This window comes from Phocoena sinus, chromosome 1 (genome assembly GCF_008692025.1).
Source record: "Phocoena sinus isolate mPhoSin1 chromosome 1, mPhoSin1.pri, whole genome shotgun sequence".
NCBI lineage: Eukaryota > Metazoa > Chordata > Mammalia > Artiodactyla > Phocoenidae > Phocoena > Phocoena sinus.
Window position 1 is genome coordinate 171,808,438 of NC_045763.1, and position 27,625 is coordinate 171,836,062.

The 27,625-nt window shown below is 38.4% G+C and overlaps 1 protein-coding gene across 1 annotated transcript in view; it reads left to right on the forward strand.

Moving 5' to 3' along the window:
• USH2A (usherin) overlaps window positions 1–26,301 on the forward strand; it is an 815,986-nt gene extending 789,685 nt beyond the window's left edge. The window contains 2 exon segments of the mRNA XM_032639255.1: window positions 24,360–24,581; window positions 26,212–26,301. Coding sequence (XP_032495146.1) covers window positions 24,360–24,581; window positions 26,212–26,301 — 312 coding nt within the window.
• The last annotated feature ends 1,324 nt before the right edge of the window (window positions 26,302–27,625 follow it).

Consider the following 27,625-nt stretch of genomic DNA (forward strand, 5'->3'; position numbering starts at 1 on the left):
CCCGGTCCGGGAAGATCCCACATGCTGCGGAGCGGCTGGTCCCGTGAGCCATGGCCACTGAGCCTGCATGTCCGGAGCCTGTGGTCCGCAACGGGAGAGGCCACAACAGTGAGAGGCCCGCATACCAGAAAAAAAAAAAAAAAGAAATTAAGCCCTTATTGGTCGCATCATTTGCAAATATTTTCTCCCAGACTGTAGGTTGTCTTTCTGTTTGGTTTATGGTTTCGTTTGCTGTGCAAAAGCTTATAAGTTTGATTAGGTCTCATTTGTTTATTTTTGCTTTTATTTCTATTGCCTTGGGAGACTGACCTAAAAAAAATCAGTATGATTTATGATTTTAGGTCAGAAAATGCTTTGCCTATGTTCCTTTCTAGGAGTTTTTTGGTGTCATGCCTTATATTTAAGTCTTTAAGCCATTTTGAGTTTATTTTTGTGTATGGTGTGAGGATGTGTTCTAAATTCATTGATTTACATGCAGCTGTCCAACTTTTCCAACACCACTAGCTGAAGAGACTGTCTTTTCCCCATTGTATATTCTTCCCTCCTTTGTCAAAGATTAATTGACCATAGGTGTGTGAGTTTATTTCTGGGCTCTCTGTTCTGTTCCATTGATCCATATGTCTTTTTGTGCCAATACCACACTGTTTTGATTACTGTAGCTTTGTGGTATTGTCTGAAGTCTTGGAGGGCTATGCCTCCTGCTGTTTTCTTTTTCCTCAAGATTGTTTTGGCAAGTCTGGGTGTTTTCTGGTTCCATATAAATTTTAGTATTATTTGATCTAGTTCAGTGAAAAATGTCATGGGTAATTTGATAGGGATCGCATTAAATCTGTAGATTGCTTTGGATAGTGTGGCCATTGTAACAATATTCTTCCAATCCAAAGACATGGAATGTCTTTCCAGTTCTTGGAATCATCTTAAATTTACTTTATTAATGTTTTGTATTTCTCAGCATGTAAGTTTTTCATCTCCTTGGTGAGGTTTATTCCTAAGTATTTTTTTTTTTTTTGGATGCAACTTTAAAGGGTATTGTTTGTCTACATTCCCTTTCTGATATTTCATTGTTAGTGTAAAGAAATGCAACGAATTTCTGTATATTAATTTTGTATCCAGCTACCATGCTGAATTTGTTTATCAGTTCTAGTAGTTTTTTTGTGGCATCTTTAGGGTATTCTAGATATAGTATCTTGTCATCTGTTTATAATGATAATTTTACCTCCTCCCTACCAATTTGAACACGTTTTATTTCTTGTCTAATTGCTGTGACTAGGACTGGCAATTCTATTTTGAATAGAAGTGGTGAGAGTAGGCATCCTTGTCTTTTTCCAGATTTTAACAGGAAGGCTTTCAGCTTTTCACCATTGAATATTATACTGGTTGTGGGTTTGTCATAAATAGCTTTTATTATGTTGAGATATGTTCCCTCTATACCCACTTTCATAAGGGGTTTTATCATGAATGGATATTGAATTTTATCAAATGCTTTTTCTGCATCTATTGAGATGATCATGTGGTTTTATCTTTTCTTTTGCTGATGAGGTGTATCACATTGATTTGCATATGTTGAACCATCCTTGTGACACTGGGATGAACCCAAATTGGTTGTGGTGTATGATCTTTTTTATGTGTTGTTGGATTCAGTTTGCTAGTATTTTATTGAGAATTTTTGCACCTATATTCATCAAAGGTATTGGCCTGAAATTTTCTTTTTTGGTAGTGCCTTTGTCTGATTTTGGTATCAGGGTGGCAGTGTCTTCATAGAATGTCTTTTGAAGTGTTCCTTCCTCTTCAATCTTTTGGAAGAGTTTGAGAAAGATCAGTATACATTCTTCTTTGTATGTTTGGTAGAATCCACATGTGAAGACATCTGGTCCTGGAGTTTTGCTTGTAAGGAGTTTTTTGAAATTACAGATTCTGTTTCACTTCTAGTGATCAGTCTGTTCAAGTTACCTATTTCTTCTTGATTCAGTTTTGGTGCATTGTATGTTTCTAGAAACTTGTCCATTTCTTCTAGTTTGTCCAATTTGTTGACATAAATTGTTCACAGTATTCTCTTATTTCCGCCCCCCACCCCATGGTATCAGTTGTGATTTCTGCTCTTTCCTTTCTTGTTTCTTTGTGTCTCCTCTCATTTCTTCTTGGTGAGCTTGGCCAGAGGTTTGTCTATTTTGTTTACTATCTCAAAGAACCAGCTCTTGGTTTTATTGATTATTTTTCTATTGTTTTTTAATCTCTATTTATTTCCTCTCTGATCTTTGTTATCTCCTTCCTTCTGCTGACTTTAGGTTTTCTTTGTTCCTTTTCTCATTCTTTTAGGTGGTGGGTTTAGGTTGTTTCCTAAAGAAGACCTCTATCACTATGAATTTCCATGTAAGAAATGCTTTTGCTGCATCCCATAGATTTTGTATGGTTGTGTTTTCATTGTCTCATTGCTTCAAGTATTTTTAAATTTCTTCTTTTTTTTTTTTTGGCTTTCAGGGAAAAGTTTTTATTTTACTTATTTTTTAATTTTTTATTTTATGTTGGAGTATAGTTGATATACAGTGTTGTGTTTCAGGTGTATAGAAAAGTGATTTAATTATACATATACATATATTTATGCTGTTTCAGATTCTTTTCCCATGTAGGTTCTTACAGAGTATTGAGTAGAGTTCCTTGCACTATACAGTGGGTCCTTCTTGATTATCTATTTTATATATAGTGGTGTGTATATGTTAATCCCAACCTCCTAATTTATCCCCCGCCCCACCCCCACCTTTCCCCATTGGTAACCATAACTTTCTTTTCTATGTCTGTGAGTCTGTTTCTGTTTTGTAAATAAATTCATTTGTATCATTTTTTAGATTCCACATATAAGTGATATCATATATTTCTCTGACTTCACTTAGTATAATAATCTCAAGGTTCATCCATTTTGCTGCAAATGGCATTATTTCATTCTTTTTATGGCTGAGTAATATTCCATGGTTACATGTACCACGTCTTCTTTTTCCATTCATCTGTCAATGGACATTTAGGTTGCTTCCATGTCTTGGCTATTGTATATAGTGCTTCAATAAGCATTGGGGTGCATGTATCTTTTCAAAGTATGGTTTCCTCCAGATATATGCCCAAGAGTGAGATTTCTGTATCATATGGTAACTTTATTTTTAGTTTTTTAAGGAACCTCCATATTGTTCTGCACAGTGGCTGCACCAATTTACATTCCCACCAGCAGTGTAAGAGGGTTCCCTTTTCTCCTGACCCTCTCCAGCATTTATTGTTTGTGGACTTTTTAATGAAGGCCATTTTGACTGGTATGAGGTGGTACCTCATTATAGTTTTGATTTGCAGTTCTTTAATAATTAGCAATATTGAGCACCTTTTCATGTGCTTTTTGCCCATCTGTATGTCTTCTGTGGAGAAATGTTGATTTATGTCTTCTGCCCATTTTTTTTATTGTGTTGATTTTTTTTTTAATATTGAGCTGCACGAGCTGTTCTTATATTTTGAAGATTAATCCCTTTTTGGTCACATCATTTGCAAATATTTTTTCCCATTCGGTGGGTTATCTTTTTGTTTTATCGGTGGTTTCCTTTGTGGTGCAAAAGATATTTTTTTAAAGTTTTATTAGAGTAGAGTTGATTTACAATGTTGTGTTAGTTTCACATGCACAGCAAAGTAAATTACACTAATTATATATATATGTGTGTGTGTGTATATATATATATATTATATATATGTATATTATATATATATTTTATATATATATATTATATATATATAAAATCTCCATTCTTTTTCAGATTCTTTTCCCATATAGGTTATTACAGAATATTGAGTACAGTTGCCTATGCTATACAGTAAGTCCTTATTCGTTATTAATTTTATACATAGTAGTTGGTATATGTTAATCCAAATCTCCTAATTTATCACTTACCCCAGCACTTCCCCTTTGGTAACCTTGAGTTTGATTTTGAGATCTGTGAGTCTGTTTCTGTTTTGTAACTCAGTTCATTTGTATCATGTTTTAATTAGATTCCACGTATAAGTGATATCATATGATATTTGTCTTTATCTGACTTAATTCACTTAGTATGATAATTTCTAGGTCCATACATGTTGCTGCAACTGGCATTATTTCATTCTTCTCTAAAATTTTTATTTTATATTGCAGTATAGTTGATTTACAATGATGTGTTAGTTTCAGCTGTACAGCAAAGTGATTTAGTAATACATATACATATATCTATTCTTTTTCAGATTTTTTTCCAATATAGGTTGTTACATGGTACTGAGTAGAGTTCCCTGTGCTATACATTAGGTCCCTGTTGATTATCTATTTTATATATAGTAGTGTGTATATGTTAATCCCAACCTCCTAATTTATTCCTCCCCCCACCTTTCCCCTTTTTGTAACCATAAGCTTGTTTTCTAAGGCTGTGAGTTTGTTTCTGTTTTGTAAATAAGTTCGTTTGTATCATTTTTAGATTCCACATATAAGTGATATCATATATTTGTCTTTTTCTGTCTGACTTACTTCACTTAGTATGATAATCTCTAGGTCCTTCCATATTGCTGCAAATGGCATTATTTCATTCTTGTTTATGGCTGAGTAATATTCCATTATATATATGTACCACATCTTCTTTATCTACTCAACTGTTGATGGACATTCACATTGCTTCCATGTCTTGGCTATTATACATAGTACTGCTGTGAACACTGGGGTGTGTGTATCTTTCTGAATTAGAGTTTTCCTCTTTTCTGGCTACATGTCCTGGAGTGGAATTACTGCATCATATGGTAGTTCTATTTTTAGTTTTCTGAGGAACTTCCATACTGTTTTCCACAGTGGCTGCACCAACTTACAATCCCACCAACAATGGAGGAGGGTTTCCTTTTCTCCACACCCTCTCCAGCTTTTGTTATCTGTAGAATTTTTAATGATGGCCATTCTAACAGGTGTGCAGTGGTACCTTTTTGTACTTTTGGTTTGCATTTCTCTAATATTAGCGATGTTGAACATCTTTTCATGTGCTTTTTGGCTGGAATCTTTGTTTTTTTGATATAGAGCTGCATGAGCTATTTGTAAATTTTGGAGATCTATCCCTGTCAGTCGCTTCATTTGCAGATATTTTCTCCCATTCTGTGTGTTATCTTCATTTTGTTTATGGTTTCCTTTGCTGTGCAAAGCTTTTAAGTTTAATTAGGTCCCATTTGTTTATTTTTGGTTTTATTTTCATTACTCTAGGGGTTGGATCCAATAAGATGCTGCAATTTAAGTCAGAGTGTTCTGCCTATATTTCCCTCTAAAAGTTTTACAGTATCCAGTCTTACATTTATGTATTTAATCCATTTTGAGTTTAGTTTTGTGTACAGTGTTAGAGAATATTCTAATTTCATTCTTTTACATTTAGCTGTCCAATTTTCCCAGGACAACTTCTTGAAGAGACTGTCTTCTCTTCATTGTATATTGCTGCCTCCTTTGTCATAGATTAATTGATCATAGTTGCCTGGGTTTATTTCTGGGCCTTCTATCATATTCCCTTGATCTCTATTTCTGTTTTTGTGCCAGTACCATACTGTTTTGATACTGTAGCTTTACAGTAAAGTCTGAAGTCAGTGAGCCTGATTGCTTCAGCTCGGATTTTCTTTCTCAACGTTGTTTTGGCTATTCAGGGTCTTTTGTGTTTCCATACACATTTTAAGATTTTTTTGTTATAGGTCTGCAAAAATACCAGTGGTAATATGATAAGGATGGCTTGAATCTGTAGACTGCCTTGGGTAGTATATTCATTTTGACCATATTGATTCTTCCAATCCAAGGACATGGTATATCTTTCCATCTGTTTGAGTCATCGTCGATTTCTTTCATCAGTAACTTATAGTTTTCAGAGTACAGGTCTTTTGCCTCCTTAGGTAGGTGTAGTCCTAGGTATTTTATTCTTTTTGATGCAATGGTAAATGGGATTGTTTCCTTAATTTTTCTTTCTGATCTTTCATTGTTAGCATATAGAAATGCAACAGATTTCTGTGTATTAATTTTGTATCCTGCAACATTACCAAATTCATTGATGAGCTGTAGTTATCATCTGGTAACATCTTTAGGATTTTCTATATATAGTATCATGTCATCTGCAAACATGGACCATTTTATTTCTTCTTTTCCAGTTTGGATTCCTTTTATTTCTTTTTCTTCTCTGATTGCCATGGCTAGGACTTCCAAAACTTCCAAAGCTAGGACTATTCAAACTATGTTGAATAAAAGTAGTGAGAGTAGACATCCTTGTCTTGTTCCTGACCTTAGAGGGAATGCTTTCAGCTTCTCACCTGAGAATGATGTTAGCTGTGGGTTTTTCATATATGGCCTTTATTATATTGAGGTATGTTCCCTCTATTCCCAGTTTCTGGAGAATTTTTATCTTAAATTGGTGTTGAATTTTGTCAAAAGCTTTTTCTGCATCTATTGAGATGATCATGTGGTTTTATTCTTCAATTTGTTAATGTGGTGTATCACACTGGTTGACTTGTGGTATTGAAAAATCCTTGCATCCCTGGAATAAATCCCACTTGATCCTGGTGTATGATCCATCTAATGTATTGTTGGATTGAGTTTGCTAATATTTTGTTGAGGATTTTTGTGTCTGTGTTCATCAGTGACATAGTCCTGTAATTTTCTTTTTTTGTGATATCTTTGTCTGATTTTGGTATCAGGGTGATGGTGGCCTCATAAAATGTGTTTGGGAGTATTCCTACCTCTACAATATTTTGGAAGAGTTTCAGAAGGATAGGTGTTAACTCTTGTCTAAATGTTTGATAGAATTTGCCTGTGAAGCCATCTGGTCCTGGACTTCTGTTTCTTGGGAATATTTTAATCATTGTTTCAATTTCAGTGCTTGTGATTGGTCTGTTCATATTTTCTATTTCTTCCTAGTTCAGTTTTGGGAGATTGCACCTTTCTAAGAATTTGTCCATTTCTTCTAGGTTGTCCATTTTATTGGCATAGAGTTGTTTGTAGTAGTCTCTTATGATCATTTGTATTTCTGTGGTGTCAGTTGTAACTTCTCCTTTTTCATTTCTAACTTTCTTGATTTGAGCCTGCTCCCTTTTGTTCTTAATTGAGTCTGGATAAGTTTTATCAATTTTGTTTATCCTTTCAAAGAACCAGCTTTTAGTTTCATTGATCTTTTCTATTGTTTTCTTCTCTATTTCATTTACTTCTGCTCTGATCTTTATGATTTCTTTCCTTCTACTAATATTGGGTTTTGTTTATTTTTCTTTCTCTAGTTGCTTTAGTTGTATGGTTAGGTTGTTTATTGAGGATTTTTCTTGTTTCTTGAGGTAAGAATGTATTGCTATAATATTCCCTAATAAAACTGCTTTTGCTGAATCGCAGAGGTTCTGGATCATCGCATTTTCACTTATCTCTAGGTATTTTTTTATTTCCTTCTTGATTGCTTCAATGATCCATTGGTTGTTTAGTAGAATATTGTTTAGCCTCCACGTGTTTCTGTGTTTTACAGGTTTTTTCTTGTAGTTGATTTCTAATGTGATAGTGTTGTGGTCAGAAAAGATACTTGATATGATTTCAGTTTTCTTAAATATACCAAGGCTTGCTTTGTGGCCCAGCTTGTGATCTATCCTGGAGAATGTTCCATGAGCACTTGAAAATAATGTATATTCTGCTGCTTTCTGATGGAATGCCCTATAAATTTCAATTAAGTCTATCTGGTCTAACATAACATTAGAGGCCTGTGTTTTCTTATTGATTTTCTATCTGCATGATCTGTCCATTGATGTAAGTGGAGTGTTAAAGTCCTCCAGTATTATTGTGCAACTGTCAATTTCTGCTTTTATGGCTATTAGCATTTGCCTTATATATCGAGATGCTCATATATTGGGTGAATATATATTTAAAATTGTTATATCTTCTTCTTGGATTGATCCTGTGATGGTTCTGCAGTGTAATTTTTTTTGTCTCTTATAACCGTCTTTATTTTAAAGTCTATTTTGTCTGATATGAGTATTGCTACCCCAAATTTCCTTTGATTTCCATGTACATGGAATAACTTTTTCCATCCCCTCACTTTCAGTCTGTTTCCCTAGATCTGAAGTGGTTCTCTTGTAGACAGCACATATATGGGTTTTCTTTTTGTATCCATTCAGGCAGTCTTCTTTTTATGGCAATTATCAGTATGTATTTATTGCCATTTTGTTGATTATTTTGGAGTTGTTTTTGTTGGTCTTTTTGCTCCCCTTCCTCTTTTGTTCTCTTCTTTAGTGATTCAGTGACTATCCTTAGTGTTGTGTTTGGATTCCTTTTTCTTTTTTGAGGGTATATCTATTGTAGATTTTTGATTTGCAATTACCATGAGGTTTTGATATAGCAGTCTATGTATATACCAGACTGTTTTAAGTTGCTAGTCTCTTAATTTCAAATGCATTTCCAATATCCTGCATTTGTACTCTCCTCTTCTCATGATTGCTCGTTTTTGTTTTTTTTTTTTTTTTTTGTGGTACGCGGCCCTCTCACTGCTGTGGCCTCTCCCGTTGCGGAGCACAGGCTCCGGACGCGCAGGCCCAGCGGCCATGGCTCACGGGCCCAGCCGCTCCGCGGCATGTGGGATCTTCCCGGACCGGGGCACGAACCCGCGTCCCCTGCATCGGCAGGCGGACTCTCAACCACTGCGCCACCAGGGAAGCCCCGATGATTGCTCGTTTTGACAGCATATTTATGTGTGAGTGATTTCCTACCTTTACTGTATGTTTACATTTACCAGTGAGCTTTCCCATTTCATGATTTTCTTGTTTCTAGTTGTGGTCTTTTCTTTTCCATCTAGAAACATTCCTTTAGTATTTGTTTCAAACCAGATGTTGTTGCATTTAATGTTTAAGAGATACCTTAAACTGTCCTCATTTCTTTTCCTTTTAAGTAATTTATTTATTTTTGGCAGTGTTGGGTCTTTTTTTTTAAGACTGCACTTTTCCCCTTTTTATTTATATAAACTTTAAAAAATTTTTTTCACATCTTTATTGGAGTATAATTGCTTTCCAATGGTGTGTTAGTTTCTGCTTTATAACAAAGTGAATCAGTTATACATATACATATGTTCCCATATCTCTTCCCTCTTGCATCTCCCTCCCTCCCACCCTCCCTATCCCACCCCACTAGGTGGTCACAAAGCACCTAGATGATCTCCCTGTACTATGCGGCTGCTTCCCACTAGCTATCTATTTTATGTTTCATAGTGTATATATGTCCATGCCACTGTCTCACTTTGTCCCAGCTTAACCATCCCCCTCCCTGTATCCTCAACTCCATTCTCCAGTAGGGCTGCATCTTTATTCCCATCTTGCCCCTAGGTTCTTCTGAGCATTTTGTTTTCTTTTTTTTTTTTTAAATTACATATATATGTGTTAGCATACGGTATTTGTTTTTCTCTTTCTGACTTACTTCACTATGTATGACAGACTCTAGGTCCATCCACCTCTCTACAAATAACTCAGTTTGGTTCCTTTTTATGGCTGAGTAATATTCCATTGTACATATGTGCCACATCTGCTTTATCCATTCATCTGTTGATGGACACTTAGGATGCTTCCATGTCCTGGCTATTGTAAATAGAGCTGCAATGAACATTTTGGTACATGACTCTTTTTGAATTATGGTTTTCCCAGGGTATATGCTCAGTAGTGGGATTGCTGGGTCATATGGTAGTTCTATTTGCAGTTTTTTAAGGAACCTCCATACTGTTCTCCATAGTGGCTGTATCTATTTACATTCCCACCAACAGTGCAAGAGGGTTCCCTTTTCTCCACACCCTCTCCAGCATTTATTGTTTGTAGGTTTTTGATGATGGCCATTCTAACTGGTGTGAGGTGATACCTCATTGTAGTTTTGATTTGCATTTCTCTAATTATTAATGATGTTGAGCATTCTTTCATGTATTTGTTGGCAATCTGTATATCTTCTTTGGAGAAATCTCTATTTAGGTCTTCTGCCAATTTTTGGATTGGGTTGTTTGTTTTTTTGATATTGAGCTTCATGAGTTGCTTGTATGTTTTGGAGATTAATCCTTTGTCAGTTGCTTCATTTGCAAATATTTTCTCCCATTCTGAGGGTTGTCTTTTGTTTGTTTGTTTTTTTGCTGTGCAAAAGCTTTTAAGTTTCATTAGATCCCATTTGTTTATTTTTGTTTTTATTTCCATTTCTCTAGGAGGTGGGTCCAAAAGGATCTTGCTGTGATTTGTGTCATAGAGTGTTCTGCCTATGTTTTCCTCTAAGAGTTTGATAGTGTCTGGCCTTAGATTTAGGTCTTTAGTCCATTTTGAGTTTGTTTTTGTGTATGATGGTAGGGAGTGTTCTAATTTCATTCTTTTACATGTAGCTGTCCACTTTTCCCAGCACCACTTATTGAAGAGGCTGTCTTTTCTCCACTGTATGTTCTTGCCTCCTTTATCAAAGGTAAGGTGACCATATGTGCATGGGTTTATCTCTGGGCTTTCTATCCTGTTCCACTGATATGTATTTCTGTTTTTGTACCATACTGTCTTGATTACTGTAGCTTTGTAATATAGTCGAAGTCAGGGAACCTGATACCTCCAGCACCGTTTTTCTTTCTCAAGGTTGCTTTGGCTATTCGGGGTCTTATGTGTTTCCATACAAATTGTGAGATTTTTTGTTCTAGTTCTGTGAAAATTGCCAGTGGTAGCTTGATAGGGATTGCATTGAATCTGTAGATTGCTTTGGGTAGTAGAGTCATTTTCCCAATGTTGATTCTTTCAATCCAAGAACATGGTATATCTCTCCATCTGTTTGTATCATCTTTAATTTCTTTCATCAGTGTCTTATAATTTTCTGCATACAGGTCTTTTGTGTCCTTAGGTAGGTTTATTCCTAGATATCTTATTCTTCTTGCAATGGTAAATGGGAGAGTTTTCTTTTTTTCCAGTACGTGGGCCTCTCACTGTTGTGGCCTCTCCTGTTGTGGAGCACAGACTCCGGACGTGCAGGCTCAGTGGCCATGGCTCACGGGCCCAGCCGCTCCATGGCATGTGGGATCTTCCCGGACCGGGGCACGAACCTGTGTCCCCTGCATCAGCAGGCGGACTGTCAACCACTGCGCCACACAGGGAAGCCCGGGAGCATTTTCTTAATTTCACTTTCAGATTTTTCATCATTAGTGTATAGGAATGAAAGTGTTTTCTGTGCATCAATTTTGTACCCTGCTACTTTACCAAATTCATTGATTAGCTCTAGTAGTTTTCTGGTAGCATCTTTAGGATTCTCTGTGTATAGTATCATGTCATCTGCAAACACTGACAGCTTTACTTCTTCTTTTCCGATTTGGATTCCTTTTATTTCTTTTTCTTCTCTGATTGCTGTGGCTAAAACTTCCAAAACTATGTTGAATAATAGTGGTGAGAGTGGGCAACCTTGTCTTGTTCCTGATCTTAGTGGAAATGGTTTCAGTTTTTCAACGTTGAGGACGATGTTGGCTGTGGGCTTGTCATATGTGGCCTTTATTATGTTGAGGAAAGTTCCCTCTATGCCTACATTCTGCAGGGTTTTTTTTATCATAAATGGGTGTTGAATTTTGTCGAAAGATTTCTCTGCATCTATTGAGATGATCATATGGTTTTTCTCCTTCAATTTGTTAATATGGTGTATCACGTTGATTGATTTGCGTATATTGAAGAATCCTTGCATTCCTGGGATAAACCCCACTTAAGCATAGCGTATGATCCTTTTAATGTGCTGTTGGATTCTGTTTGCTAGTATTTTGTTGAGGATTTTTGCATCTATGTTCATCAGTGATATTGGTCTATAAGTTTCTTTTTTTCTATATCTTTTTCTGGTTTTGGTATCAGAATGATGGTGGCCTCATATAGCGAGTTTGGGAGTGTTCCTCCCTCTGCTGTATTTTGGAAGGGTTTGAGAAGGATAGGTGTTAGCTCTTCTCTAAATGTTTGATAGAATTCACCTGTGAAGCCATCTGGTCTGGGGCTTCTGTTTGTTGGAAGATATTTAATCACACTTTCAATCTCAGTGCTTGTGATTGGTCTCATCATATTTTCTATTTTTCCTGTTTCAGTCTTGGAACGTTGTGCCTTTCTAAGAGTTTGTCCATTTCTTCCACATTGTCCATTTTATTGGCATATAGTAGCTTGTAATAATCTCTCTTGATCCTTTGTATTTCTGCAGGGTCAGTTATTACTTCTCCTTTTTCATTCCTAATTCTATTGATTTGAGCCGTATCCCTTTTTTTCTTGATGAGTCTGGTTAGTGGTTTATCAATTTTGTTTATCTTCTCAAAGAATGAGCTTTTAGTTTTACTGATCTTTGCTATTGTTTCCTTCATTTGTTTTTCATTTATTTCTAATCTGACCTTTATGATTTCTTTCCTTCCTCTAACTTTGGGTTTTCTTTGTTCTTCTTTCTCTAATTGCTTTAGGTGTAAAGTTAGGTTGTTTATTTGAGATGTTTCTTGTTTCTTAAGATAGGCTTGTATAGCTATAAACTTCCCTCTTAGAACTGCTTTTGCTGCATCTCATAGAGTTTTGGGTTGTTGTGTTTTCAGTGTCGTTTGTTTCTAGGTATTTTTTGATTTCCTCTTTGATTTCTTCAGTGATCTCTTGGTTATTAATTAATGTGTTGGTTAGCCTCCATGTGTTTGTATTTCTTACAGATTTTTTCTTGTAATTGATATCTAGCCTCAGAGCGTTGTGGTCAGAAAAGACACTTGATATGATTTCAATTTTCTTAAATTTACCAAGGTTTGATTTGTGACCCAAGATATGATCTGTCCTAGAGAATGTTCCATAAGCACTTGAGAAGAATGTGTATTCTGTTGTTTTTAGACAGAATGTCCTATAAATATCAATTAAGTCCATCTTGTTTAATGTGTCATTTAAAGCTTGTGTTTCCTTATTTATTTTCATTTTGGATGATCTGTCCGTTGGTGAAAGTGAGGTGTTAAAGTCCCCTACTATGATTGTGTTACTGTCAGTTTCCCCTTTTATGGCTGTATTTGCCTTATGTATTGAGGTGCTCCTATGTTGGGTGCATAAATGTTTACAATTGTTATATCTTCTTCTTGGATTGATCCCTTGATTATTATGTAGTGTCCTTCTTTGTCTCTTGTAATAGTCTTTGTTTTAAAGTCTATTTTGTCTGATATGAGAATTGCTACTCCAGCTTTCTTTTGATTTCCGTTTGCATGGAATAACTTTTTCCATCCCCTCACTTTCAGTCTGTATGTGTCCCTAGGTCTGAAATGGGTCTCTTGTAGACAGCATATATACAGTTCTTGTTTTTGTATCCATTCAGCCAGTCTTTTTGGCTGGAGCATTTAATCCTTTTACTTTTAAGTTAATTATCAATATGTATGTTCCTATTACCATTTTCTTAATTCTTTTGCTTTTATTATTGTAGGTCTTTTCCTTCTCTTTCCTGCCTAGAGGAGTTCCTTTAGCATTTGTTGTAAAGCTGGGTTGGTGGTGCTGAATTCTCTTAGCTTTTGCTTGTCTGTAAAGCTTGTAATTTCTCCATCAAATCTGAGTGAGATCCTTGCTGGGTAGAGTAATCTTGGTTGTAGGTTTTTCTCCTTCATCACTTTAAATATGTCCTGCCAGTCCCTTCTGGCTTGCAGAGTTTCTGCTGAATGATCAGCTGTTAACCTTATGGGGATTCCCTTGTGTGTTATTTGTTGTTTTTCCCTTGCTGCTTTTAATATTTTTTTTGTATTTAATTTTTGAAAGTTTGATTAATATGTGTCTTGGCGTGATTCTCCTTTGATTTATCCTGTATGGGACTCTCTGTGCTTCCTAGACTTGATTAACTATTTCCTTTCCCATATTAGGGAAGTTTTCAACTATAATCTTTTCAAATATTTTCTCAGTCCCTTTCTTTTTCTGTTCTTCTTCTAGGACCCCGATAATTTGAATGTTGGTACATTTCATGGTGTCCCAGAGGTCTCTGAGACTGTCCTCAATTCTTTTCATTCTTTTTTCTTTATTCTGCTCTGCAGTAGTTATTTCCACTATTTTATCTTCCAGGTCACTTATCCGTTCTTCCACCTCAGTTATTCTGCTATTGATCCCTTCTAGAGAATTTTTACTTTCATTTATTGTGTTGTTAATCTCTGTTTGTTTGCTCTTTACTTCTTCTAGGTCCTTGTTAAACATTTCTTGTGTTTTCTCCATTCTATTTCCAAGATTTTCGATCATCTTTACTATCATTATTCTTTATTCTTTTTCAGGTAGACTGCCTATTTCCTCTTCATTTGTTAACTCTGGTGGGTTTTTATCTTGCTCCTTCATCTGCTGTGTGTTTTTCTGTCTTCTCATTTTGCTTAACTTGCTGTGTTTGGGGTCTCCTTTTTGCAGGCTGTGGGTTTGTTTCCATTATTTTTGGTGTCTGTCCCCAGTGGCTAAGTTTGGTTCAGTGGGTTGTGGAGGGGACCAGTTCCTGTGTTCTGGTGGATGAGGCTGGATCTTGTCTTTCTGGTCAGCAGGTCGACGTCTGGTGGTGTGTTTTGGGCTGTCTGTGGCCTTATTATGATTTTAGGCAGCCTCTGTGCTAATGGGTGGGGCTGTATTCCTGTCTTGCTAGTTGTTTGGCATAGGGTGTCCAGCACTGTAGCTTGCTGGTTGTTGAGTGGAGCTGGGTCTTGGTGTTGAGATGGAGATCTCTGGGAGATTTTTGCTGTTTGATATTACATGGAGCTGGGAGGTCTCTTGTGGACCAGTGTCCTGCACTTGGCTCTCCCACCTCAGAGGCACAGCCCTGATGCTTGGCTGGAGCACCAAGAGCCTGTCATCCACACAGCTCAGAATAAAAGGGAGAAAAATTAAGAAAGAGAGAAAGAAAGAAAGAAAGAAAGAGAATAAAATAATGTTATTAAAATACAAAATAAATATTAAGAAAAAATGTTTTTAAGTAATAAAAAAAATAAGTAAAAGGACAGACAGAACCCTAGCACAAATGGTAAAAGCAAAGCTATACACACAAAATCACACATAGAAGCATACACACTCACAAAAAGAGAAAAAGGGAAAAAATATGTTTTGTTGCTCCCAAAGACCACATCCTCAATTTGGGTTGATTTGTTGTCTATTCAGATATTCCACAGATGCAGGGTACATCAAGTTAATTGTGGAGATTTAATCCGCTGCTCCTGAGGCTGCTGGGAGAGATTTCTCTTTCTCTTTTTTTTTGCACAGCTCCCAGAGTTCAGCTTTCTATTTGGTCCTACCTCTGCATATAGGTCACCTGAGGGCATCAGTTCTTCACTCAGAGAGGACGGGGTTAAAGGATCAGTTGGTTCAGAGGCCCTGGCTCACTCAGGCTGGGAGGAGGGAGGGGTACAGGGCGAGCCTGTGGCAGCAGAGGCTGGTGTGTCATTGCACCGGCCTGAGGCGTGCCGTGCGTTCTCCCAGAAAGTTGTCCCTGGATCCCAGGACCCTGGCAGTGGCGGGCTGCACAGGCTCCCAGGAGGGGAGGTGTGGATAGTGACCTGTGCTTGCACACAAGCTTCTTGGTGGTGGCAGCAGCCGGCTTGGCGTGTCACGTCTGTCTCTGGTGTCCGCACTGATAGCCACAGCTTGCGCCCGTCTCTGGAGCTCCTTTAAGCAGCGTTCTTAATCCCCTCTCCTTGCATACCAGGAAACAAAGAGGCAAGAAAAAGTCTCTTGCCTGTTCGGCAGCTCCAGACTTTTTCCCCGACTCCCTCCCAGCTAGCTGTGGCGCACTAGCCCCCTTCAGGCTGTGTTCATGTAGCCAACCCCAGTCCTCTCCCTGGGATCCGACCTCCTAAGCGCAAGTCTCAGCTCCCAGCCCCCTCCCGCCCCAGCGGGTGAGCAGACAAGCCTCTCAGGCTGGTGAGTGCTGGTCGCATTGATCCTCTGTGTGGGAATCTCTCCGCTTTGCCCTCTGCACCCCTGTTGCTGCGCTCTCCTCCGTGGCTCCAAAGCTCCCCCCTCTGCCACCTGCAGTCTCTGCCCACGAACGGGCTTCTAGTGTGTGGAAACCCTTCCTCCTTCACAGCTCCCTTCCACTGGTGCAGGTCCCATCCCTGCCCCAGTCTCTGTTTATTCTTTTTTCTTTTGCCCTACCCAGGTACGTGGGGAGTTTCTTGCCTTTTGGGAGGTCTCAGGTCTTCTGCCAGTGTTCAGTCTGTGTCATGTAGGAGTTGTTCCACATGTAGATGTATTTCTGTTGTATTTGTGGGGAGGAAGTTGATTTCCACGTCTTATGCTTCCGCCATCTTGAAGCTCCTCCCTGCTGTGTTGGGTCTTCGGTGCTGCAAGTGGGCTTTCTCTAGTTGCGGTGAGCAGGGACTACTCGTCGTTGCGGTGCATGGGCTGCTCATTTCAGTGTCTTCTATTGTTGTAGAGCATGGTCTCTATGTGTGCGGGCTTCAGGAGTTGTGGAACGTGGGCTCAGTAGTTGTGGCTTGCGGGCTGTAGAGTGCAGGCTCAGTAGTTGTGGCGCACGGGCTTAGTTGGTTCGCCACATGTGGGATCTTCTGGGACCAGGGCTTTAACCCGTGTCCCCTGCATTGGCAGGCAGATGCTTAACCACTGCACCACCAGGAAGTCCCTTAAACTGTCCTCATATCTTTTCATTCGTTTTTCTTTATTCTGTTCTACTGCAGTGATTTCCACTATTTTGCCTTTGAGCTCACATATCCAATCTTCTGCCTCATTCATTCTGCTATTGATTCTTTCAGGTGTATTTTTCATTTCAGTTATTGTATGTTCAACTTTGTTCTTTAGATCTTCTAGTTCTTTGTTAAGCATTTCTTGTAACTTCTCAGTCTGTTCCTCCATTTTTTTCTGAGATCTTGGATCATCTTTACTGTCATTACTCTGAAGTCTTTTTTCGGATAGATTGACTAGCTCCACTTTACTTAGTTGTTCTTCTGGGGTTTTATTTTGTTCCTTCGTCTGGAACATATTCCTCTGCCATCTTATTTTGTCTAACTTTCTGTGTTTGCAGTCCCACAAGCTGCAGGATTGTAGTTTCTCTTGCTTCTGGTGTCTGTCCCCTGGTGAGTGAGGCTGGTCTAAGAGGCTTGGGCAGGCTTCCTGGTGGGAGAGACTGGTGCCAGCCTACTGGTGGTTGGAGCTGGGTCTTGTCCCTCTGTTGGGCAGGGCCATATCAACAGGTGTGTTTAGAGGTGGCTGTGGACTGAGGAAGACTTTAAACAGCTTGTCTGCTGATGGGTGAGGCTGTGTTCCTGCCCTGTTGGTTGTTTGGCCTGAGGCGACCCAGCACTGGAACATGCAGGCTGTTGGGTGTGGCCAGTTCTTGGCATCAAAATGGAGACCTGCAGACAGCTCATACCAATAAGTGCTCCCCAGTACCTTGACACCAGTATCCTTGTCCCTGCAGTGAGACACAGTTACCCCCCTACCTCTCCAGGAGACCCTCCCAGACCAACAGGTAGGTCTGACCCAGGCTTCTATGAAGTCACTGCTTTCTCCCTGGGTCCCAGGGTGCACAAGACCTTGTGTGTGCCCTCCAAGAGTGGAGCTTATGGTTTCTCCAGTCCTATGGAGTTCCTGCGATCAAGTCCCATTGGCCTTCAAAATCAAGTGCTCTGGGGGCTGCTCCTCCTGAGGCCAAACCCCCAGACTGGGCAGCATGACATAGGCTCAGAACTCTCACTCCTGTAGGAGACCCTCTGTGATATAATTATTTTCCAGTTGTGTGTTGCCCACCTGGCAGGTATGGGATTTGATTGTATCATGAATGCACCCCTCCTACCATCTCATTGTGTCGTCTTCTTTGTCTTTGTATGTAGAATATCTCTTTTGTTAGGTTCCAGTCTTCTTTGTCGATGGTTGTTCAGGAGTTAGTTGTGATTTTGGTGTTTTCTTGAGAAGAAGTGAACTCAGGTCCTTCTACTCTGCCATCTTGTCCTCCACCCAGGCATCTATTTCACTCTTTTCTATGGCTCAGTAATATTCCATTGTATAAATACACCACATCTCCCTTATCCATAAATCTGTCAATCTGTCAGTGGATGTTTAGGTTGTTTCCATGTCTTGGTTATTGTGAATAGTGCTGCTATGAACATAGGGGTGCATGTATCTTTTTGAATTATAATTTTGCCTGGATATATGTCCAGGAGTGAGATTGCTGGGTCATATAGCAACTCTATTTTTAGTCTTTTGAGGAACCTCCATACTGTTTTCCATATTGGCTGCACCAATTGACATTCCCACCAACAGTGTAGGAGGGTTCCCTTTTCTCCACAACCCCCTCCAGCATTTGTTATTTGTAGAATTTTTAATGATGCCCATTCTGATTGGTGTGAGGTCGTACCTCGTTGTAGTTTTGATTTGATTTCTCTAATAATTAGCAATGATGAGCATCTTTTCATGTGCCTATTGACCATCTGTATGTCTTCTTTGGAGAAATGTATATTTAGGTATTTTGTCCATTTTTAAATTGTGTTGTTTGTTTGTTTTGTTGTTATTGAGTTGTATGAGCTGTTTGTATATTTTGAAAATTAAGCCCTTTATTGGTCACATCATTTGCAAATATTTTCTTGCAGTCTGTAGGTTCTCTTCATTTGGTTTATGGTTTCCTTTGCTGTCAAAAGCTGATAAGTTTGATTACGTCCCACTTGTTTATTTTTGTTTTTATTTTTATTGCCTTGGGAGACTGACCTACGAAAATGGTATGATTTATATCAGAGACTGTTTTGCCTATGTTCTTTTCTAAGAGTTTTATGATGTCATGTCTTATATTTGTCTTTAAGTCATTTTGAGTTTATTTTTGTGCATGGTGTGAAGGTATGTTCTAACTTCATTGATTTGCATGTGGCTATCCAACTCTCCCAACACCACTTACTGAAGAGACTTTCTTTTCCCCATTGTATGTTCTTTCCTTGTTTGTTGATAATTAATTGTCCATAGGTGTGTGAGTTTATTTTGGAGCTCTTCTATTCCATTGATCCATGTGTCTTTTTTCTGCCAACACCACACTGTTTTGATAACTGTAGCTTTGCAATATTGTCTGAAGTCTTGGAGGGTTATGCCTCCTACTTTGTTCTTTTTCCTGAGAATTGCTTTGGCAATTCTGGGTCTTTTTAGGTTCCATATAAATTTTAGTGTAATTTGTTCTAGTTCTGTGAAAAATGTCATGGATAATTTGATAGGGGTCACATTAAATCTATAGATTGCTTTGGATAGTGTGGCCATTTTAACACTATTAATTCTTCCAAGCCAAGAGCATGGGATATCTTTCCATTTCTTTTTATCATCTTCAGTTTCCTTTATTGATGTTTTGTAGTTCTCAGCATATAAGTATTTTCACCTTCTTGTTGAGTTTTATTCCTAAGTATTTTATTTTATTTTTTGATGCAACTTTAAAGGGTATTGTTTGTCTACACTTCCGTTCTGATATTTCATTGTTTGTATAAAGAAATGCAACGGATTTCTATATGTTAATCTTGTATCCTGCTACTTTGCTGAATTTATCAGTTCCAGTAGTTTTTGTGTGGAGTCTTTAGGGTTTTCTCTATGTAGTATTATGTCATTTGCATATAATGACAATTTTACCTCTTCCCTACCATTCTGAACACATTTTATTTCTTTTTCTTGTCTAATTGTTGTGGCTAGGACTTCCAATACTATGCTGAATAGAAGTGGTGACCATGAGCATCCTTGTCTTGTTCCAGATTTTAGCAGGAACGCTTTCAGCTTTTCACCATTGAGTATTATATTGGCTATGGGTTTGTCATAAATAGCTTTTATTATGTTGAGATATGTTCCCTCTCTATCCACTTTTGTAAGGGTTCTTATCATGAATCAATGGTGAATTTTATCAAATGCTTTTTCTGCATCTACTGAGATGATCATGTGGTGTTTGTCTTATTTTTTGATGTGGTGCATTACATTGATTGATTTACATATGTCAAACCATCATTGTGACCCTGGGATAAATCCAAGTTGGTTGTGGTGTATGATCTTTTTTATGTATTGTTCTATTTGGTTTGCTAATATTTTGTTGAGAATTTTTGCATCTATATTCATCAAAGATATTGGCTTGTAATTTTCTTTTTTGGTGGTGTCTTTATCTCGCTTTGGTATCAGGGTGATGGTGACTTCATGGATGTCTATGGGAGTGTTCCCTCCTCTTCAATCTTTTGGAAGAGTTTGAGAAGGATTGGTGTAAGTTCTTTGTATGTTTGGTAGAATTTGCCTGTGAAGCCATCTGGTCCTGGACTTTTGTTTGTAGGGAGTATTTTTATTACAACTTCTATTTCATTTCTAGTGACTGGTCTTTTCAAGTTATCTATTTCTTCTTCATTCATTTTTGGTGGACTGTATGTTTCTAGAAACTTGTCCATTTCTACTAGGTTGCCGAATTTGTTGGCATATAATTGTTCATAGTATTCTCTTATGGTTTTTTGTATCTCTGCAGTATCAGTTGTGCTTTCTCCTCTTTCCTTTCTTATTTTATTTGAGTCTTCTCTCTTTTCTTCTTGGTGAGCCTAGCCAGAGGTTTGTCAATTATGTTTACCCTTTCAAAGAACCAGCTCTTGGTTTTATTGATTTTTTTCTATTGTTCTTTTTTAAATCTCTATTTTATTTATTTCCTCGCTGATCTTTATTGCTTCCTTCTTTCTGCTGACTTTAGGTTTTGTTTATTCTTTTTTTCTTTTCTAATTCTTTTAGGTGACGGGTTAGGCTTTTTTCAACTTTTCTTGTTTTATGAGGAAGGCCTGTATCACCATGAACTTCTCTCTGAGAACTTCTTTTGATGCATCCCATAGATTTTGCATGGTTGTGTTTTCATCGTCATTTGCCTCAAGGTATTTTTGAATTTTTTCTTTGTTTTCATTGTTGGCCCATTGGCTTTTTAATAGCATGTTGTTTAGTCTTCATGTAATTGTTTTTCTTCTTTCCTCATTTCTTTTTCTGTAGTTGATTTCTAGTTTCATGCCATTGTGGTCAGAAAAGATGCTTGAAATAATTTCTATACTCTTAAATTTGTTGACTGTTTTGTGCCCTTGTATGTGGTCAATCCTAGGCAGTGTTCCATGTGCACTTGAAAAGAATGTGTATCCTACTTTTTAAAGATGTAATGTCCTGAAAATATCAATTAAGTCTAACTGTTCTATTGTATCATTTCAGAGCTCTGTTGCCTTATTGATTTTCTGTCTAAAAAATCTTTCCATTGATGTGAGTGAGGTGTTAAAAGTCTCCTACTATTCTTGTATTCCCATCAGTTTCTCTCTTTATGTCTGTTAGTATTTGTTTTATGTATTTGGGTCCTCCTATACTGGGTGCATATATGTTGACAAGTGTAATATCCTCTTATATTGATCCCTTTACCATTATACAGTGTCCTTCTTTATCTTTCTTTTTAGACTTTGTTTTAATGTCTATTTTGTCTGATATGAGTATTGTGACCCCCACTTTCTTGTCATTTCTGTTTGCGTGAAATATCTTTTTGCATTCCTTCACTTTCCACCTGTGTGTGTCCTTTGCCCGAAAGTGGGTCTCTTGTAGGCAGCATATTGTAGGCTCTTGTTTTATATCCAATCTGCTACTCTATGTCTTTTGATTGGAGCATTTTTTCCATTGACATTTGAGATAATTATTGATATTTTATTGCCATTTTAAACCTTGTTTTCCCATTGATATTGTATTTCTCTTTGTCTCTTTCTTTTTCTTTTGTTTTTCCTTTTGTGGTTTGATGATTTTCTTTTGTATTATTCTTGTGTTCTTTTTGGTTTTTGTGAATTAATTGTATGTTTTTTATTTCTAGTTACCTTGTTTTTCAAGTATATTAGCCTCTTCCTGTATCTACTGATTTTAGACTGGTAGTCATATAGTCTCAAACACATTCTGGAAAAAAAAATCTTCATTTTCATACTCTCCTCTCCCACATTTTATGATTTTGATGCCTTCTTTTACACCTTCATGTTCATCCTTTTTTCATCCTTTTGGTTATCGTTGCTTTCACAGAAATTTTTTCTTTTAATGTGTGTACTGGCTTATTTAAGTGATTTAGTTGCAAACAGATTTTCTGTTTCCTATAGATTCTTCTTTTCTATTTAGAGAAGAAGTTTTGATATCTCCTTTAGAATAGGCTTAGTATTGCTGTATTTTTTTAGTTTTTGCTTGTTTGAGAAATTCTTTATCTCTACTTCTATTCCAAATGATAAGCTTGCAGGCTAGAGTATCCTAGGTTACGTATTTTTCCCTTTCAGGACTGAATATATCTTGCCACTCCCTTCTGGTCTGCAACATTTCTGTAGAGGAAGCAGCTGATAGCCTTATGGAGGTTTGCTTGTAATTAACTCTTTGTTTTTCTCTTGCGCCTTTAGATATTTAGCAGGCCTCCTCTTTGCTCTGTGGTTGTCACTGCCCTGTCAGGGGCAGAGTCTGCTCCTGAGTTGTTGGAGTAGAATCCCTCAGAATGGTTTCTGAGCTGCAGTGTGAGGTAGACGGGAGTGGAGTGTTCCCGCTGGGAGAGGGGCCACTGAGTCTTTCTTTGCGGGAGCTATCTACCAGGGAGTGTGCTCTGTGGTGTCACCTGTGCAGGCTCGTAAAGTACACTGTGGTTGGCACTGCCCTCGGCACCACGTCCACTGTGGGAATTCAGGCAGTTCTCCCTGTTGTCCCTCAGGCACTGTGTTCACAAAGCCACCAGCACAGATCCTTAGGTGCCGATCCATTGAAGTTGGGTACCAGGACCGCAGTAGTCACACACCTGGACCTGCCATGGGAGCTATGGAAGCATCCCAGGCCCCAGCCCCGCCTCCAAGCGCATTGACCGCAAAGCCCACAGCTGCTGAGGCTGGACTTGTCTGAGCCTTGGGAGCACCCACTGTCCTGCTGCCAGAACTCGTAGAGGCAGCAGGGAGAAAGAGGCTGTTATGGCAGGCTTCACCCCTCCCTTCACACGCCCTTTAGGAATGGCACTTTGCCTCTATGGCAGGCCCAGGCTTCTTCTGTGTACACCCCAGTTGTGGCCCATACCACACTCCAGCCCCTTCAGGCTGTCTCCATGCTGCCAACCCCAGTCCTCTCCCCAGGTCTGTCCTCTGAAGCCTGAGTTTCAGCACCCAGCCCTGCACATACCAGTAGGCGTGCATCTTGGGCTGGGGATTGCCCCAAGGTAGCACCGATCCTCTGTGCCCATCTCTCTCTGTTCTGCCTGCTGCCAACCAGTTGTTGTACTCTCTTCCGAGCCTCTGAAGCTCCCTTTCTGTCCCAGCTGATCTCCCTACCAGTGAAGGTGCTTCCTAGGATGTAGGAACGTTTCCTCTTTCACAGCTCCCTCCTAGGGGCGCAGGTCCATCCCAATTTCCTTTTTTTCTTTTGCCCTATGCAGTTATGTGGAGTTCTTTCTTGCACTTCTGGGTGTCTGATATCCATTGCCCTAGTTCAGTAAGGTATTACATGAGCATTATTCTACATGTAGATGTATTTTTGATGTATTTGTGGGAGGAGGTGAGCTCCACGTCCTTCTATTCTGCCATCCTGATTCCTCCCTCCAAAGAATTTGTTTAAAAACGTTCCAAACGCTGATACCCCACTTTTGTTTTCAGTTTGACTCCGTGGCTGATGTATCTGATGTGTCAAGCAATGTTACCCTAAAAAGTTACACCATGCACTTTGAGGTACCTCTGTGTGCTGCGTGAATGCACGATCTTTGCATGGTGTGTCGGTGGCCCGGTGAAAAGCAGAACACTTCACTGATTGGTTAAATCGGCTAAATCAGAACCCTCAGATGTTTAGAGCAGCTACACTTCCTAATGGCACATTCTAGATCCTAATCATAGAGTGCCTTTGTCTTGCTGATGTCTTTGTGTGTCCCCTTTATCTTGGAGGCTGGAATCCTATAACAAGGGGAACAATGTGGAATGAGAAAAGAGGGAGGGGGAGGAGTCAGGTTCCCTACATAAATCCAGGAATTTTAAAGTGAAATACAATTGTGCTCACTGAGTGACTGACCATGAGAGAACGTTGCTAATTTTGCTCTGGGGAAGGGCTGTTCTCAAGAAGGAGGCTCTGTGCTGACACTCATGAAGAGACTACCTTGCTAACCCAACCCCTCACCCTACTGCTTTGCGATGCAGCAGCCCTAGTCCACAGGGATAATAGCCAAAGCACCAGTATGTGAACTCTTGGGGCACTAAGAATGCTGGCCATCTAACGTGGCCATCGGCTTATTATCTCACCTTTACCAAGAATCCAGGGGCCACAGGATTCCAGATGAGCTAAGTTCCATAGGAGGAGATGGGGACAGCGCTCCCTTCATTGATGACATGTGACACAAGATTTTCTATCCTACTTCAAGACTATTTTCTTTAGACCTGAGTCACCAACAGTAACCTTTTTTTCAGGGCTTAGCTGATACCAAAATCCCCCGGTCTGGGACACCTGTGAGTATTAGGAGCAACCGGAGCCTGTCTGTACTGCGCATGCCAAGTCAGAGCCAGGTCAGCCAGACCTATTCCCAAGGCTCTCTCCACCGTAGTGTCAGTCAGCTCATAGACATTCAAGACAAGAAGGTCTTGATTGACGACTCGCTGTGGGAAACCATCATGGGCCATGATAGCGGACTGGTGAGTCAATTTCCTCATCCAGAGCCTTTGCTAAACATTCCAGAAGTATATTGATAAAGAGATGGCATGGAGCTTCCTGTACCTCATTGAAGGATGGCCGCACGGCACTCGGTGCATCCCTCTGACCATTTACCCAATTATTTTGCAACAACTTGTTTACCTGCTTGATGATCAGGGTAGAAATTTTGTCTTGTTCTTCTGGCACACAATAGATGCTCAAAAAATAAACTCATGCATAAGTGAATAGACAAACAGGCTCTACTTCATTCTCTTGGGCAGAACATGACTGAAAACATTGGAACTGGCCTAAAAGAGGCACAAAGTACAAGCACCTGTTTTACTAAAGGGAAAAAAAAAAAGAAAAGGAAGTGTGTTTTCCTTCTGGTTTATGGTTAGATGAGAAAAAGAGTCTCTCAATAGGATCAATAGTTTCTTTCCAAGAAACTCAGAAAATTATGATAAATAAGGGCATTACTATTTATGAACTTTGTTTTTCATAATTTCAGTCCGGGGGTACAAAAGAGTTAACGTCGCCATTATGTAATATTTATTTTGAGCCCCTAGTGGCTGAAATGAATAAAGTCCTAGAGTTTTTAGCAACCATCACACTTCATTGTGCCAACTACCTACATGTCTGAGGGAGTACCATTCCTTTGGAATAGTTGGATAATAAATAGATGGCCAACTAAGAACTTAGCCCCTCTGCTTACTCCTCTGAGCCAGAAGTCGTCACCTCCATTTATTTCAACTGTCTGCTTCTGCATTTGGACTCTCATTCATCTCTCTCTTTCCCACTTCTCACTTTTCCTTCACTGAAAAGTTGATGACTTCCATGAAACCTTTCTTAACTAATGGCAAAGAATAAAGCAAGTTTCCTGGCTCCAGGTTCCAATCACAACAAAAACTAAAATTTACAGTCCTTCTGGTTTGCTTAGAATGATGATAAATAATAAGCATTTAAAAACCATGGGGCTGTTTGAAGTTGTTACAACTATTGAATTCCATGATTCCATTTTGGATCTAAAGTTTCTAAATATCAGGAATAATTATATTAGGTTGAAACATGAATAATTGTTAATTGATCATATTTGACATGCAAAATGGCAGTTTCATATAGTTCAACATAATACGTTGAGGGCTTAGATGAATGTGTGCCCTTACCCAAGAACACACAGCTGGTAATTTTTTTGTGGAATTGGGATCTTAGAAACATTGTCTGATTACACTGCCCCCATTCTTCACTATTATACTATATTGCCATTTTGCTTACTTTTGACCATACTGGTAATAGGCAGTATGCAAAGTGATTCAGTGAAAGCTTTTCAAGATGCCCATACTCGGCAAATTATCTGTTCATTATAACATTATAATCAATATTACTAGCCCTATTCAATAAATATAAAATACAGTAAGAGAGTGAGACACGATGGAGCATAATAGCTTGCATTCTGGCTCTTCTGTTTAATTTTGAATGAAGTCATATAAAACGTCCCCACTTTACAGATAAGGAAACTGAGGCTTGAAAGGTTAAGATATGGTACAATGTAACGCTCAAATGATATATTAATACATTTTGCGTAAGACTATTGCCAGCAACATCCTAACCAGTGATGATTGGTGTCTTTTTCAGTATGTGGATGAAGAGGACCTGATGAATGCTATCAAGGGTTTCAGCTCTATGACTAAGGAACACACCACATTCACCGACACCCACCTGTAAAGGATGGAAACCTGTAAGACATAAAGCTGGATGAGGGCTCCACACCCCATCCCTGCTGAGTTATCACACATCACAAATGCTAAAAAGCCATTGCTTGTTATCCTATAATCCTTGAAAGAAATGAGGAGTGTTTTTGAAATTGTTCCTCCCTAGTAGAGGTCTAAGAACTATTATTTCTCTGGCTGTCTGAAATGTGGGGTTTCTGAAATTTTATGTCCGTATGAAAATACTTATTTTGCTCTCCTTATTTTGTGGAAGCTAAATAAGCATATAACTTTTACTTGGCTCATCTGGCAGTGACGCCATTGCTTAAATGAATCATCAGTGGCAATTTTGAGTTGGCCCACAGTTGCTACCGGTAAATGAAGTTACGAATTTAAAAACTAAGGATTCTTCTGAGGGGATGTCATTGCTGCTTCTTTGAGCAGCACAGCACTGCTTCTGCTTTCATTCCCCTATTTCCATGAAAGTTGACATGATCCCGTGAGGACCAGTTCTAATAAGAGCTGCAAAATCAAGTCCCAATTTCAGATCAAGCTGAAACACATAAGAGAAGAACAAACTCTGCATTGAGGCTACACATTTGGCTGTAGGTTCTATTTGATTACAATGTTTAGGGATAAATATTTACCAAATCACATAAACTTGTAAATCAATGTCCGTTCTTACATTTATGAATCTTCTAAAAAACTAAGGAATATACAGCTAATTTATAGATTTCAAGGAGAAAGATGAAGGGTTTTGATAGATATTTTACATAGTTTTGAAACTCCAATCAGTACTTTATATAAAATTCTCTCAATTCACTGAATACCCAGGAATATTGATATCTTCAACTTGGCACATTTCACATGGAAACTACTGTTTTATTTGCATTTTTTAACTAGCCTACGTGAAATTAAAAAAGGAAAAATTTTGTGTTCCTTCCAGCCTTGAAATTATAAAATTAACATTTATATGTAAATGCAGGATTACATATATGAATATATATCTGTACTATATCCCTTCATTTCAGAGAACTGCTAGAATCACTAAGCACAGATGATATTTAACAGTACCAATTTCCATGGGTCAAAAGTTTTTGCTATTTACTCTATTTGGATTATAAAGCTATTGGTAAGTCCTACATCAAGAAGCATTTTTTTCCCCAAGTCAACATAAAATGAAATGTATTTAAGTTTGTGCTTTGCGGAAAACAATGGAAGAAAACCCCTTCTTCATTCCTAAAGGTCTTAATGACTCCAGGAAGTTATTTTGAATATGTATGTCTTAAACACAACTGTTGGACATATTTTGTGAATTACATTCAGAAATAGGTGGATTT